Source organism: Myotis lucifugus, unplaced genomic scaffold, assembly GCF_000147115.1.
Source record: "Myotis lucifugus unplaced genomic scaffold, Myoluc2.0 scaffold_0, whole genome shotgun sequence".
NCBI lineage: Eukaryota > Metazoa > Chordata > Mammalia > Chiroptera > Vespertilionidae > Myotis > Myotis lucifugus.
This window is the reverse complement of record NW_005871048.1, coordinates 11,751,494-11,767,517: the sequence shown is the minus strand read 5'-3', so window position 1 is coordinate 11,767,517 and position 16,024 is coordinate 11,751,494. Positions and strand designations below refer to the sequence as shown.

Here is a 16,024-nt window from a genome sequence, read left to right as displayed (position 1 = left end):
TTTTTATTTTTGGCAATAATGTCAAATTTAAACCACTTCACTTCTTGATTTACAGCTAAATTCTAGGACTAAATATTACCTAAATTGTTTTAGTTTAACTACTACTCTTTAAATCCTTCTTTAATGTGAATGTTTTAAATGTATTCCTTTTGTAAGTATAAATTTTCAATTTTTTAAGGCAGAGAACTATAGTTTAATTTTTATATCAAATATTAGGAAAATAAATTATACATCTGAGATAATTATATAAAGTTGAGTTCATTTTACTAGAGATCTTATTTAAAAGTCTTTACAATAAACAAAATGTAAGGTAGCATGGCACCAAGGAACCAATTATTTCACAATTCCCATAACCCCAAGTTATTCAAGAAAGAACCTGCTGATAGTACAGAGATGGGAGAAAGGATTAAAAAAATATTTTAAAAGGAGTATCTTGAGGACATAAGACTTTTCTTTGTTCAAATCCTTAAAAATATAATATCCTTACCCTATAAATTTCAACTTTCTTTTAAATATTGGTGGTGGTGTTCAGGGACAACCACAGAACCAAGGGTATAGAAAACTATGGTTTAAAAGGGTCCTGTCAAAAGGATGGCAAAGCATGTACTTGTTATGGATGTGGCAGGTTAATGATTCAAAAGGGGGAAGCCTACTCTATTGAATATTTGTCTATGCATGAGAGTGTAGAAATTACAGCCAGTGCATTTTCTAGACCTATTAAATCTTTTTGTATTAGGAAGATTACATATAAGGAAAAGACAATGAGCACTTAGGTTTTATGATTTAAAAGTGATGGAAATAAATTTCTAAAACTTACCTTCACAGTAATATATTTATGACATGCTTCTGATACTTAATACCAAAGCAGTTTAAAAACAAAGAGTTAAAAGCAATCCCTCTCCCATGCATTTGACAAGTCTTCCCATCTTTAGTTTCTATGGTCTTCACTGAAAAAAACCCCCCCAAAAAAACACAAACCTGTACCTAAGTCATCTTTTTTACATAGAAATATTAATAATAAATGCTGTCTTAAGTTCTAACCATAAATTGTTTTTTGAAGCAAGAGTCTGCTATCAAAAAGCATTAAGATAACATCAATCAAGTATTAAGAGTTAATAAAAATACACTTGTATTTGGTGCAAATTTAATTTTATTAGACCTTACAATGAATGTTGTGGCATATCATTTTCCATTGTGTGACAATTTATTGGCTGGCACCTGAATACAGTACTTCTTCTGAAAAATACACAATGGGAATGGACAAAAGGGAGAGAAACTAGTTGTTTAATGACATATAACGGGAAGGGGGGGAGATGATGACCAATTAATTTTAGTTTCCTTAGTATCTAACTCTAAAATGGTTAAAGTTCCAAGCAATAATGCTGTTAGAGTGCACAAGAATGATTATTCTCTCATTCAGCCCCCACAATTCTGAGAAATTAATTTACAAGGATTATTATACCTGTAAAATTCAACCTAGGTTTCTGCTGGGCAATATGATTTTAAAGAACTAATTTTTCAAATATAGCCTAACAATTTTCCCAAGTCACAGTAGATGGGGGTCTCTAAAATATTATACATTAGGTAGTCACTTTACAAGTGAGCAATTACTTAACTTCAAAATCATACTGGGCACCAAATTATCTGTTGCTGATTTGGGTTTATGTGCCTGTCATATTTATGGATAAGAAAATGACGATCTTTTAAATCTATAATCCACTTGTCTTTATAAAGTGGACTAGTATCAAATCTGAGTAGAGTGACCATTTCTTTTACAGAAATGATCACTAGTGGAACATCTAAAATTCAGCAGGCCTTAACAGGGCATTTTTATAGAAATGTAATAAAAACTTACATATTATTAACTCCAGCCAACATCACCATGCTACAATGTAGTTTAGATGGACTCAAATGACAATTAGCTCAATAAGTATTAAATTACTCATTTGTGGTTTTTAAAAAAACCCACAAAATTTTTATCTTATTCAGTCTCACAACAATTTTGAGAATACTTTCTGACAAAGGCCTAAACAGTGTCTCAGGTCACATTACCAACCTCCTCTAAAAATCATGGACAATTTTTAGCTATTAAACTAACTGATTTTTCAAGCACTCCTAATGGCATTTGGGGAAATGGCAAACAGAGTAGAATTGCATCTTAAGTGAAATAAGGCATTTCAAGTTATCAAGATTGATGAACAGTTCTAAGTTATCTAAATTTAGTGGTGGAAAAATGCTAAGTAAAGAAATCCTTAATTTATACTAGGGTTGTACAATTCAAGTTCACCTGTACAACAGTGTGAGATGTGCCTTACTATAAGAGCATGTAGGCCCTTCAACCCACTCCCAAAAAAGGAGGAAATATTAAATCACTTAAAAATCCAATTGCTCATCTTTTACCCAAAAATTATTGCGATCAACTAGTGTAGATTTATTCTACTGGCAACAGTTTCTTTAAAAAAAAAAAATTAGCTCAGGCATATATAATTCTTGTATCACAAGGTTAGAGTCAATGGTTTCAAAATATTGATGTCTGATATTTCTAGAATACTTGTCTAAATCACAAATTATTCTTAATATATGTGGCAGTTAAAATATTTCATCAAATTTGCCCATGGTAAGATATTAAAATCTCTTCATCAAAAGATTAGAGAGGAACCATTTAAATCCAATTCACCTCTTTTAATGGTGAAATTAAATTTACAACCTAGTAAAATAAGGATATCTTTTTAAAAATTAAACTTCAATTATTTAACCACAAAGTCTAATGCTGTTTTATTTATTTACTATTCTTCATTACAAGTATTTTACTGAGTAAAGATGAAATAAACCTAATGTGACTGTTTGCAATGATGACTCCTTAAATACTAGTACATCAACCCTCAGAATAAAATGACAGAAAAATCCCAGTGATCCAGCTCACTAAACTCACAGGTAAACCGAGTTTTTCTCAAACCAATAAGGAGTTTTTATTTATAACAATTTCATTAAGTAAGACATTTGCAGGGCAAATATGCCATCATAAATTTTATTGTGAAAAACAATAAAGTGCTGACTAATAATTACCTGAATCTTTTTTAGTACGTTTCATTTATCTTAAGTTAAAAGAGCCCTTTCTGTGGCATTAATAAAGCTGTTTAAAAAACACTGAGGGGGGAAAAAAAGTAAAGAAAAGCTAACTTTCAGTAAGGGAAAAGCACTGCAACCTTGTGTGTTTAACTATGGTGACAAATAATTGAGACCAAAATAATTCATGCAAGTTATCTTTAAAGGTATACTTAAGCTTGAAGAAAGAAAGAACACTGTTACTGACCTTTGATACAATGGCAGTCAATTGCATACTAAAATATCTTAATTATCCTAGATGTCTAGATTTGGCTTGGCAAGCATCATGCCATTGACATGCTTTAGCTCTTTTTGTAACTAAAAATGATTTGCAGTTCAATTACTGAATATTTCAATGTGACTCATTAAGCTGTGTGATAAATTTTAGTTTAAATTTAAGCTTCTCTATACCTAATCACTTCATCAGCACAAGCAGGACAATGCTGGCACAGCATGAAAGGTGGGTCACTTTAAAAAGATTCCTCCTTTTACTGCATGATATATTAAGATGACAGACCTAAATTTCAACTGGGTTAATGAATTAGATTTGTTTCCCAAATTTAGCACATAATAACTTCAGTGGATTAGAGAAAGAAATCTCAGATGTGGAAGAAAAAAAAGCTTGAGCTCAGGTAGCTAACCAATAGCTCTAAAAATTGCCATGCTACAAGAGTACTTTCATAAAATGAACTTTGTAAGAAACTCAACAGTGTTTTGAGTTGAAGTTGATCAACTGCTGCATAGAAAATATGCTAATATACAACAGTCAAGTTTAAGCCGGTGCGTAGAGAAGATAAAGCACTTATGGTAACTGCATATGGTAACGAGTCCATAAAGTTTGTACATAAAGTTTATGGGTCCATAAGGGGATGGGGAAATGATAAGTAGAAATGGTTAGAAAAAATATAAAGTGAAAATGGGAGAAGCTTGGAAAAAAGCAGAAAAGAAAGACCTTCAATTGTATAAAATTCACAAACCAGAAGGGTATAAAGATACCACTGAAGAATGGTTAACTCTGTCCCAAACACCCAACAGCAAACAAAACTAGAATGAATAAGCCTTTGGCAGACAATTTTAGAAATTTGAATTATGACATTACATTTTTCAATAATTCACAAACAATATATTATATGGTATATTTATAGTAAATACTGGGAAACCAATCCTGTAAATTTGATGCTTATAATGTTTTAGCCAATGGGAGCACGATGATATCAAGCTAAATGAATGCTGGTGTTATCACAACAGTGCTCATTTATGAAACAACTGTTAATAATTCGTGCTTTAACAGTGCTAAAATACAGTCAAATTATCATCTGTGAAGTGAAACAAAGGTCTCTAGCTTTTCTGGGATATGCCCCTTATAATATATTCTATGATTCACTATGACACGAGCAGCAAGACACTGCAATGTGGTATGATTTATGGGCTGGATCAAATTTTTAGCTATTTCTTTCTCGTCCAACAAGTCACTAGCAGTTTGTTTGTGCAAGTTTGTGGCATCAAAATGTGCACCTGATTTGATAAGGAGATTCATGATGTCTGGATGGTTGTTCAGAGCAGCAATATGCAGGGGACTGTTGTCATCGGAGTCTCTGACGTTCACATCAGCACCACATTCTATCAGTATGGCAGTAACTTGCAGAGATGGAAATTTGCAAACAGGATACCGCCCTACACATGTAGTATTCTTGTCCACAGCCAGATGAAGAGGGCTGAAGTTATTCTTTCCCCTTGGATGCAGCTTAAGAAATCTGTATATAGTCTGCTTTTTGAAGTAGTCCTGTTCTAGAGTACAAGGAACTTTTTCTAACAAGCAAATTAAGTGCAAAATGATGGAAAGAGCCTTATTTAACTGTAAGGGGTCAGCTGGACACTGAGTCTGTTTGATAGCTCGCTCTATTTCAAGGACACTTTTGCACAATATGCCCATAAGATCATCAAATGTAACAGTGGTACCCAGCAGGCCTTTAGCCCTATCCTGTAACATAAAAGAAAACAGTTCTGCAAAAGATAATAAGCTGCTGGCGGTCATTGGGCTTAACGGGTCCAAATTGTTCTGTTGCATATCCAAAGCATACTTCCATAGGTTGATGCATCGTTTGAAATTTCCAGAGTCTGCATAGACAGCGCCTCTATACCTAATATAGTAAGAGGTATCAGGATGAGAAGGACCAAGAATACGTTCTCTAATTAATAGTGCCTGCATTCTCATCTCATCAGGATCAGCAATAAGACCTTCTAGCTCTTCTGAACTGTTTACCTCCTTGGCATAATCATAAGCCATTATTAGTGTCTGAGGTACTGGTTTGCTAATTATATTAGTCCTATCACTGTACCTCATGTTCATTGCCTTTTTCCAGTATTTTAAAGCCCCAAGTAGATCTCTTTTTTTGTCTACAAATGTAGCTCCCAGAAGCTCTAAAGCATTGATCCGCTCTGTTTTGCTAGTCTGTGCATGGTGCGTCAGAAAATCCACAATATTTGTGTGACCAGTCACACTTGCTGAGAGAAGGGGAGTCATTCCATAACCATCCTTTTCCATCTTGGCACAATACATTAGAAGCATCTTCATGATGTCCAAACTTCCAGATTCTGCACAATCATGCAATGCAGTATTACCTTAAGGGGAAGAAAAAAAAGAGATAAAATATCTTGAGGGACCAGGATCCAGTGTAATAAATGCATATACTTAAGAACCTACAGAATAACAGGCAGCTCCAACCTACCCTTAATGGGACAGATTTTAATTTGATTACAAATAAATAAACTGATACCGAGCACCTAAAACTAGTGTCTGACACACAACAAGGATTAAAAAAATACTTGTTAAATTTGTTGAATGAAATGAAATGACCAAATTAGGCATGAAAAGATATCCAAGAATGAAATTCAAAATTAATCCATGGCCTCTTGATATTTTTAAATAATGTTTCCAGGTGCATATCTATAACTAAAACCTAATAAAATGAAAATAACCAGCTATTCACAGTTTTGCTGATAGTCACTTAATTTCCTGGGTCAGCTTTCATATTTGGAAATAAGAAATCTAGTCTATAATATCTAAGATTCTCCAATTTGATTCTAATAGTAGTCAGAAATTATTTCTGATTGTCAAGAGAGCTGTTTAATCAAAATTCTTAGTAGCAAAGTACTTTCCTCAAAAAGCTCCCATAGAAAAACAAGTCCACTGAAATCTGAAAAATATGTGGGTGGTTCAATATGAACTTTAAAAGGAGACATCTGAAGTGTCTTTTCATAATAGATTATTTCCCACTATAATTTAATTTTTAAACAGTCTTTTTAGATGTACTAAATGTTCTAACACTGTCTTGTTCTTCCCACATATGGATTAAAACTGACAACAGGCACTGGCACATTAGTAAAAACATGTATAAAACATATTAAGATATTATAACCACCCAACTGTTTTAGCTACCTAAGTTTAATAATAAACATTTTACTAATTATCAAAACAAAAATTATTACAGAGGCCTTTGATATTCACATACAATGTTTACAGAAAATTTCAACAATTAGTCATTTTAGGCATGTGTACAGAAAAGCTTATAACACAGTCGTCTGAAGACAGCTATCCTAAGAAAGGCCTGCCTGCAAAGCCATTGGCTGAAATCTGACAACCATCTGGGAAACAGTTCCAAGACATACATAAAACTTTTCCTAAATGATAAAGGTGGCTCACCGTATGCAGTTTATGCTGAAGACCTGCATTCCTTCTGGGAGTTTACAATTTTGGATATGTGCTCAGGAAAGGGTGCCTACATGACCAGCAGCACCTAATAAAAATCTTGGGCTCTGAGTCTCTAATGGGATTTCCTAGGCAGAAACATTGCACACATGCATTTGTGTTGTTAGGAGAAGATTGTAACCCTTGTGACCTCTCATGAGAAGAAGAGAGCATAAAAAACCCTACATACAGATTTCTCTAGACCCTACCTGTGCCTTTCTCATTATGATCTATCTGCATCTCCTTATTACATCACTGTAATAAGTCTTAGCTGTGAGTACAATTATATGCTAACTCACCTCCAAACATGGGGGTGGCCCTGGGGACCCTGGACAAAGCATGTATACTAAGAAAATGTTTTAAACCTATAAGTAAAATTCAAAAACAGTGAAGATAATAATAGACTAGGACTTTATCTCTCCACAAGTTTAGTCTTCAATAGTATCTACAGGGACTAATTATTTGGATATGTTTATTCTGATCCAGGATTTCAGTGGTCTACAATGGAATGGTGTCTGATAGAATGTTAGCAATATTATGGTAACCAAGCACTGAAAGAGTACAGAACTTCAAACTACTGATGTTAATTTGCTGAAAATAATTTCAATTAAACATAACTACTACACAAAGTATATTTTTTAAACTCTTGAATTAAGAATTCCTAATATTCTTATTTTTCTCTAAGAAATGAAAATGTAAACGAAATATAAATTCAGGGGTGGTCAAAAAAAAAAAATTCAGGGGTGGTCAAAAGTAGGTTTGCAGGTGTTTGTATGCAAATACAATAATTAATAATAATACAAGAATAAACTCTGTATTTTGTGTACTCACAATTATACTTCTGCCTGCCCCATATAAAGAGAAGACTTAGATGGCATTCTCTATTCACTAACAAAATCAAGAATAATTATACAGCAAAAGCCAGTTTTGTTTGAGTTGATGTATTGGGAAAATACAGAATATACATATTTTGAATGCCGCATATATAGAAAAAAAATGGTAGTTTTAAAAAAAAGAATAAGGAAGACTTTCACATTTAGAATTGGCAGAGGTAATATGATCACCTTCCCACTAAGAACTAAAAAAACTGAAAAAATGTATTTTTAAAAATCTATTTGACTTCATGTAAGAGCTAACAAGGGAACAACATCCAGGAAAGTAAAGAAAATAAGAAAAGTAAAGCCTACAATTTAGGGAAGCTTCCCTCAATGGCTGCTACCAATTCTAGAGAGACAGGTGAAAAACTGAGTGGAGCTTTTGACAACCGTACAGAGCTAGAGAAGAAGTTGGAGTCCAGAGCCCACTGAAAAGGGAACTTTGAGCCTGGCTAGTGTGGCTCAGTGGTTGAACATCGAACTATGACCAGGAGATCATGGTTCAATTCCCAATCAGGGCACATGTCTGGGTTGTGGGCTCGATCCCCAGTGGGGGGCATGCAGGAGGCAGCTGATCAATGATTCTCTCTCATCAGTGATGTTTCTAAATCTCTCTCCCTCTCTCTAAAATCAATTAAAACATTAAAAGAAAAAGAAGGGAATTTCAAAATCCCCCTACACTTTGGGTTATAGCTCTGAAGGTCTATACTGTAGAAGTTAAGGTGAATTGCAAACATCATAGGAACTACAATCCAATTTTAAATCATCTCAATATTAAAGTAATCCAGGACTGCTCATATAAATAATAAAAAACCAAAAAGCAAATACAAATACTATTTAGAAGAAGATATTATACTAAGGCTCAAATTATTTTTTATACAAGAGGCCCAGTGCACGAATTTGTGTACCAGTGGGGTCCCTCGGCCTGGCCTGTGGGATTGAGCCGAAACTGGCTCTCCAACATCCCCCGAGGGGTCCCGGATTGCAAGAGGGCGCAGGCCAGGTTGACAGACCCCACCGGTGCACAATCAGAGTGGGGAGAGAAACGGGAGGTTGGCCAGCCCAGGAGGGACCGCGGGAGGGCTCCAGGGCGTGTCCGGCCCATCTCGCTCAGGCCGGATTCCAGCAGCAGGCTAACCTAACGGTCTGAGTGTCTGCCCCTGGTGGTCAGTGCATGTCATAGCGAGCGGTTGAGCGGCCTTAGCATATCATTAGCATTACACTTTGATTGGTTGAACGGCCCACAGGACAACCAGACACTTAGCATATTAGGCTTTTTTTATATAGGATTCTTCAACATAACGTTTTTAGTTTCCAATCAAAAATAATGGACAGAAGGAAAAAAAAGGAACCATAACAGAAAAACCAAGAGAACTAAGAGCTAATAGAAAAGTCCAACAGATGATCAAGATAATACACTTATCAAACACAGATTTTATTATTTTTTTTTCAAACACAGATTTTAAAAAGAATAACTATGCTTAGCATATTCAGAAAAATTAAAAAACAATTTTGAGAATGAGACAGGAAATTGGAAACTACAAAAGAAAAAACCAAATGTGCATTCTAGAACTGAAAAACTCAGTGGATGGCTTTAAAAGCAGCCTACATACTGCTGAACAGAGAACTAGTGAACGAGAAAATAAAAGAAGCATGGAGGTGAAGGGATGGCAAAGCAGGAGACTATAAGAGAAAGAGGGAATGTTGTCAGAAGAGTTACATACTTAAAACCAGAATTCTAGTGAAAGAAAACTGGCCCAAAGCAATACCTAAAAAGTTAAAGTCTGAAAATTTTCTGAAGCTGATCAGAGATTAAAGTATAAATTTAATAAGTTTTAAAAACACCAAGATACATTTTTTAAAAAATCACTCTGGCCCTAGCTGGTTTGGCTCAATGGATAGAGCGTTGGCCCGAGGACTGAAGGGTCCCAGGTTCAATTCCCACCAAGGGCACATGCATGGGTTGTGGGCTCGATCCCCAGTAGGGGGTGTGCAGGAGGCAGCCAATCAATGATTCTCTCTGATCATTGATGTTTCTATCTCTTTCTCCCTCTCCCTCCTGTCTAAAATCAATAAGATATATATCTTTTTAAAAATCACTCTGAACCACACTAGTGCAAAACTGCTGAAAACAAACGACAAAGAGAAGAATCTTAAAATCAGAGAATAGGTGGAAATGACCTGCAAAAGAGCAACAGTTAAACTGACAGGAAAGTTTTCATCAGGAAAAACAGAAGCCAGGAATCAACAGAATATCTTAAAAGCAATAAAGAAAAATAACTGCCAACTTAGAATTCTATACCCATATCAAAAATATGAACTAGATAGGAAGATGGCTGCTGATGGGAAGGCAGACTGCAAGATAGTATGAGAGGGAGAACAAAAAGAGAGCGTGTGGATGTATGGGGAGTGTATATTTGTGGGTGAGGGACAGCTATACTCCAAGGGACTGTTGGGGACTGCTGGACCGGGCTCCCCTGACCGGGCAGCCTCCACTGCGGCTGAAATTTCTCCCGGAGCGACCAGCTCTGCTGCGGAGACCATGCCATCTTGAAGGGGAGAGTGGCTGTTATCAGAAGTCTATACAGCCTGGGTCTCGACAACCACAACACCCAGCAACCAGCTGTGAACCCAGGAACACTGGATCTCTAGCAGTGTGAATACGCAGACTCGGATGAGCTCTGCACCTTCTCACGGAAAGGTCAGATTTCGCCTAGGGAAAGGTGAGGTCTGCGATCCAGGCCGGAGAGAGAAATGCGCAAATGGGATCTAGAGGTTCAGGAAGTCTGCACCCCACAAAATCCACAGCCGTTGGGGCTAGCATGATCCACGAATGTGGAAGGGGATCTGCAGGGCTGCTGGCAGAAGTGAACTGTAAAAATCGACCCATAGCTGGACTGGGCGCAAAAAGGCAGCCTGAAATTTTTACCAGTGTGCTGGCTGCTTAGTGCCAGGGAAAAAAGCGTGCAGTGCTAAGGGAAAAAGTTGCAAGTTCGTGCACTTACTCTGGCTCTTTTTTTCTGTTTAAATCCTTGCTTTTGATTACTAAGCCCAGTACATAGGATCATCCAATTGGGGACACTCTAAGAGACTACAAGGGAAAGTTGTTTCTGTGGAACCCGGGGATCAGAGCGGGGAGAATCAGCTCTGGGGCAGTCCATTCTCCCAAACCAGTATTAAGTGTGACAGGGAAAACAAAAGCTAAATACTGGCTAGAGAGGACTTATAGCCCCAGAGGTCAATTCAGAAACACTGCCACCCAGGGATGGAATCACAAATTGACCCTTGTGTAAATACAAATAAAGGAATCTAAGAAACAAAGAAATGTGGCCTGCTTGAAAATCAGGACTGTGGCTTACAATACAGAGGAGCAGTGGAACACAGGGAACTTCAATACTGTCCTGACTACCTACAGGAAATAGGCGTGACAAACAGAACAGTAGAGTAAGTAAATGACTTTCACTACTGCATATTTTTATTTTTTCATCTTTTACCTAAGAAACTAATTTTTTTCTTTTTTCTCACTTGATTTTTACCTTTTTAATTATTATATTTTTATTTTTAATCAGTATTATTACTGCTACTATTTTACCTTTATTTTTAAGAAAGTATTTTATTTTCTCTTTATTTTATTTTGGGATTAGTGTTCTATATTCTATTTTCATTTTTCCTTTAACATCATTTTACTCTATATCAACGTTACCTTTATGCCAACACGCTCTTCCTCATTTTTCGCATTTTGTTGTTCTGTTTCTCTTACCCTATTCCTGCTTTAGATTTTACCTATTCCTTCTTTTGACCCTGTTAAAAATTCATCCTACTTATATATCTAATTTCCGATCCCCTGCTCTAAGTCCATACACACCTCTCTCTCCTCTTTCTTTACTACCCGATTTTTTTTTCTTTTCTCTCTTCCCTTTTTCTTTTTTGTTTGTTTGTTTTTGCTGTTCTTGTTATTATTCTTGTTTTGTTTTGTGGGGGGGTTTTTTTGTTATAGGTTTTTGTGTTTTATTTTGTTTTGATTTGCTTTCTTTCTCTCTGTCTTATTGTTGTTTGCTTGATTGTTGATTAGATTGGGAGTTTTTTATGCTTGTTTGTGAGACTTTCTCTTTTTTTTGTTTTTGCTTGTTTATTTTTTGCTTCTGTTTTTCCTCTCCTCGCTTGTTATTAGTTGTTGTTTGTAGTTTCATTCATCTCTGGGCTTTTGTTGTTTGCATTTTTTGGGATTAGTGGTTGTTCTATTGGAGAACTCTCCCCATATAAATAGTTTTTCCCCACTTCTTTTTTTACTCTCTTTCTTTTCCCTCTTACTTTTTGTCCTTTTCTCAATATCATTTTTGCACTTCTTTCTTTCTTCCTTTCTTCCTTTCTCTCTCTTTTTTTCTCTCTCTCTCTCTCTCTTTCTCTCTCTCTCTCTCTCTCTCTTTCTTTCTTTCTTATCCCCTAATTCTCTTTTCTCTAGTGGTCACCTTTATTTGGGGTTACTAGCATCGTGAATACATTTGTGTTCAGTGCCTTGTGCGTTGTGAACTTGTTGTGTTGTATTTTGTGCCTTTAAATCAACGCAGAAAAGAGAGAGCTACGAAACCAGACACCTGAAGAAGAGAGATCATGGGGAGACAAAGAAACTGCCCACATATGAAAGAAAAGGAGGCATCACCAGAAATGGAAGTAAATGAAATGGAGGCAAGCAATACGTCAGAGAAAGAATTCAGAGAAATAGTCGTAAGGTCGCTGAAAAGAATGGAAGACAAATTCAACAATATGTCTAAAAACCAAGAGTAAATGAGGAAGAACCAAGAAGAAATGAAAAATGGCATTGCTGCTATAAGGAACTCAATAGGAAGCATCAACGGTAGACTAGAAGAAGCAGAGGACCGCATCAGTGAGCTAGAAGACATGGTAGGAAAAAATACCCAAGCAGAGCAGCATCTAGAAAAAAAACTTAAAAAACAGGAGAGCCTAAAGGAACTTTGGGACAACATGAAACGAAACAACATCCGCATAATAGGGGTGCCAGAAGGAGAGGAAACTGAGCAAGGAATAGAAAACCTGTTTGAAGAAATAATGACAGAAAACTTCCCTGATATAGGGAAGAAAAAACTCACACAAATCCAAGAAGCTCAGAGTCCCAAACAAAATGAACCCTAAAAGACCGACGCCAAAGCACATTATAATTAAATTGGCAAACACCAATGACAAAGTAAGAATCTTAAAAGCGGCCAGAGAGAGACAGAAAGTTACCTACAAAGGATCCCCCATCAGAGTGGCGACTGATTTCTCAACAGAAACACATTAGGCCAGAAGGGAATGGAATGAAATATACAAAGTCATGCAAAGGAAGGGTCTGAATCCAAGAATACTGTGCCCAGCAAGGTTATCAATCAAAATTGAGGGGGAAATCAGGAGCTTCACAGACAAAAAAGGACTAAGGGAGTTTATTACCACCAAACCAGCAGTGCAAGAAATGCTAAAGGATCTGCTGTAAAAAGAAGAAATAGGAAGTGAAGAAGGAGCACAGGCATAAAGAATAAAAATGGCGACAAACAAGTACCTTTCAATAATAACTTTAAATGTGAATGGATTAAATGCCCCAATCAAAAGATATAGGGTAGCTGAGTAGATAAGAAAACATGACCCACATATCTGCTGTCTACAGGAAACCCACCTAGAAAAAAGGACTCACACAGACTGATGGTGAAGGGATGGAAAAAGGTTTTTCAGGCAAATGGTAATGAAAAAAAAAAGCTGGGGTAGCAATACTTATATCTAACAAATTAGATCTCAAAGTGAAGGACATAACAAGAGATAAGGAAGGCCACTTCATAATACTAAAGGGATCAATACAACAAGAAGATATAACCCTGATAAACATATATGCACCCAATGCAGGAGCACCCAAATACATAAAAAAAACTTCTGGAGGATATCAAGGGAGAGATTGACAGCAATACAGTCATAGTAGGGGACTTTAATACCCCACTATCACCATTGGACAAATCCTCTAAACAAAAACTCAGCAAAGAAACATCAATCCTAAATGACTCACTATATCAGATGGAATTAATTGACATCTTCAGAACATTTCACCCCAAAGCCACAGAATATACATTCTTCTCAAATGCTCTTGGGTCATTTTCAAAGATAGACTATATATTGGATCACAGGCAAAGTCTCTTCAAATTCAAGAAGATAGAAATCATACCAAGCATCTTCTTAGATCACAATGGCATAAAACTAGAAATCAACTACAATAAAAACAAAAAAATCAAAAACCTGGAGACTAAATACCATGCTATTAAACAATGACTGGGTTACCAGAGAGATCAAAGAAGAAATAAAAAGCATCATGGCAATGAACGACAATGAAAACACAACAATCCAAAAGCTATGGGACACAGTGAAAGCAGTCTTGAGAATGAAGTTCTTAGCTCTACAAGCCTACCACAAAACACAAGAAACAATGGTAATAAATTACCTAACCCTATAACTCAAAGAGTTAGAGAGAGAGCAACAAGAAACGCCTAGCGTAAACAGAAGGAAGGAAATAATAAAGATCAGAATGGAGATAAATGAAATAGAGACCAAAAACACAATACAAAAGATCAACAAAACCAAGAGCAGGTTCTTTGAAAGGATAAACAAGAGTGATAAACCTCTAGCCAGGCTCACCAAGAAGCAAAGAGAGAGGACCCAAATAAACAAAATCAGAAATGAAAGAGGTGAAATAACAACCGATCCCACAGAAATACAAACATTATGAAAAAATACTATGAACAACTCTATTCCAACAAAAAGGACAACCTAGACCAGCAGTTCTCAACCTGTGGGTCGCGACCCCTTTGGGGGTCAAATGACCCTTTCACAGGGGTCGCCTAAGACCATCAGAAACACATATATAATTACATATTGTTTTTGTGATTAATCACTATGCTTTAATTATGTTCAATTTGTAACAATGAAATTGGGGGTCACCACAACATGAGGAACTGTATTAAAGGGTCGCGGCATTAGGAAGGTTGAGAACCACTGACCTAGACGAAATGAACATATTCTTAGAAAAATACAAGCTCCCAAAACTCAACCAAGAAAAATAGAAAAACCTGAATAGGCCAATAACTACTGAAGACATTGAAACAACGATCAAAAATCTTCCAGCAAACAAAAGCCCTGGTCCAGACGGCTTTATAGGGGAGTTCTACCAAGCATTCAAAGAAGAACTAAAACCTATCCTCCTCAGACTATTCCAAAAAATTCAAGAGGAAGGCACACTGCCAAGCTCTTTCTATGAAGCCAGCATTACCCTAATCCCAAAACCAGATAAAGACACCACAAAAAAAGAGAACCTCAAATATCCTTGATGAACATAGATGCTAAAATCCTCAACAAAACTCTAGCAAATTGGATTCAGCAATACATTAGAAAGATCATACACCATGACCAAGTGGTATTTATTCCAGGGATGCAAGGATGATACAATATCTGCAAATCAATAAATGTGATACATCACATAAACAAACTGAGAGACAAAAATCACATAATCATATCAATTGATACAGAAAAAGCATTTGACAAAATCCAATACCCTTTCTTGATAAAAACTCTCAGCAAAGTGGGAATAGAGGGATCATACCTCAACATAATAAAGCCATATATGACAAACCTACAGCCAACATCATACTCAATGGGCAAAAACTTACACCATTTCCCCTAAGAACAGGAACAAGACAAGGATGCCCACTTTCACCACTCCTGTTTGACATAGTACTAGAAGTACTAGCCATAGCGATCAGACAAGAAGAAGAAATAAAAGGCATCCAAATTGGAAAAGAAGTAAAACTATCCTTATTTGCAGATGACATGATATTATACATAGAAAACCCCAAAGACTCCACCAAAAAACTACTAGACCTAATAAATGAATTTGGCAATGTAGCAGTATACAAAATTAAAGCCCAGAAATCTATGGCATTTTTATACACCAATAATGAACTCACAAAAAGAGAAATGAAAAAAACAATCCCATTTACCATTGCACCAAAAAAATTAAGATACCTAGGAATAAACTTAACCAAGGATGTAAAAGACCTGTACTCAGAAAACTACAGGACATTGAAAAAAGAGACAGAGGAAGACATAAACAAATGGAAGAACATCCCATGTTCATGGATTGGTAGAATCCACATCATTAAAATGTCCATACTACCTAAAGCAATCTATAGATTCAATGCAATACCTATTAAAATACCAACGGCATATTTCAAAGATCTAGAACAAACTCTCCAAAAATTCATCT

The 16,024-nt window shown here is 36.0% G+C and overlaps 1 protein-coding gene across 4 annotated transcripts in view; it reads right to left on the bottom strand.

The window, feature by feature from the left end:
- Nucleotides 1–16,024, bottom strand: part of FEM1C (fem-1 homolog C) — a 59,953-nt gene that overhangs the window by 23,895 nt on the left and 20,034 nt on the right. For 3 of the 4 annotated variants that reach the window (XM_023746732.1, XM_023746761.1, XM_023746784.1), the window contains exon 2: nucleotides 4,621–5,727. In XM_023746732.1, the coding sequence (XP_023602500.1) occupies nucleotides 4,621–5,727 (1,107 nt within the window). Of the gene's footprint in view, nucleotides 1–1,132; nucleotides 5,728–16,024 lie in introns of those variants that run through there. The other variant, XM_006081138.3, reaches the window with a different exon arrangement.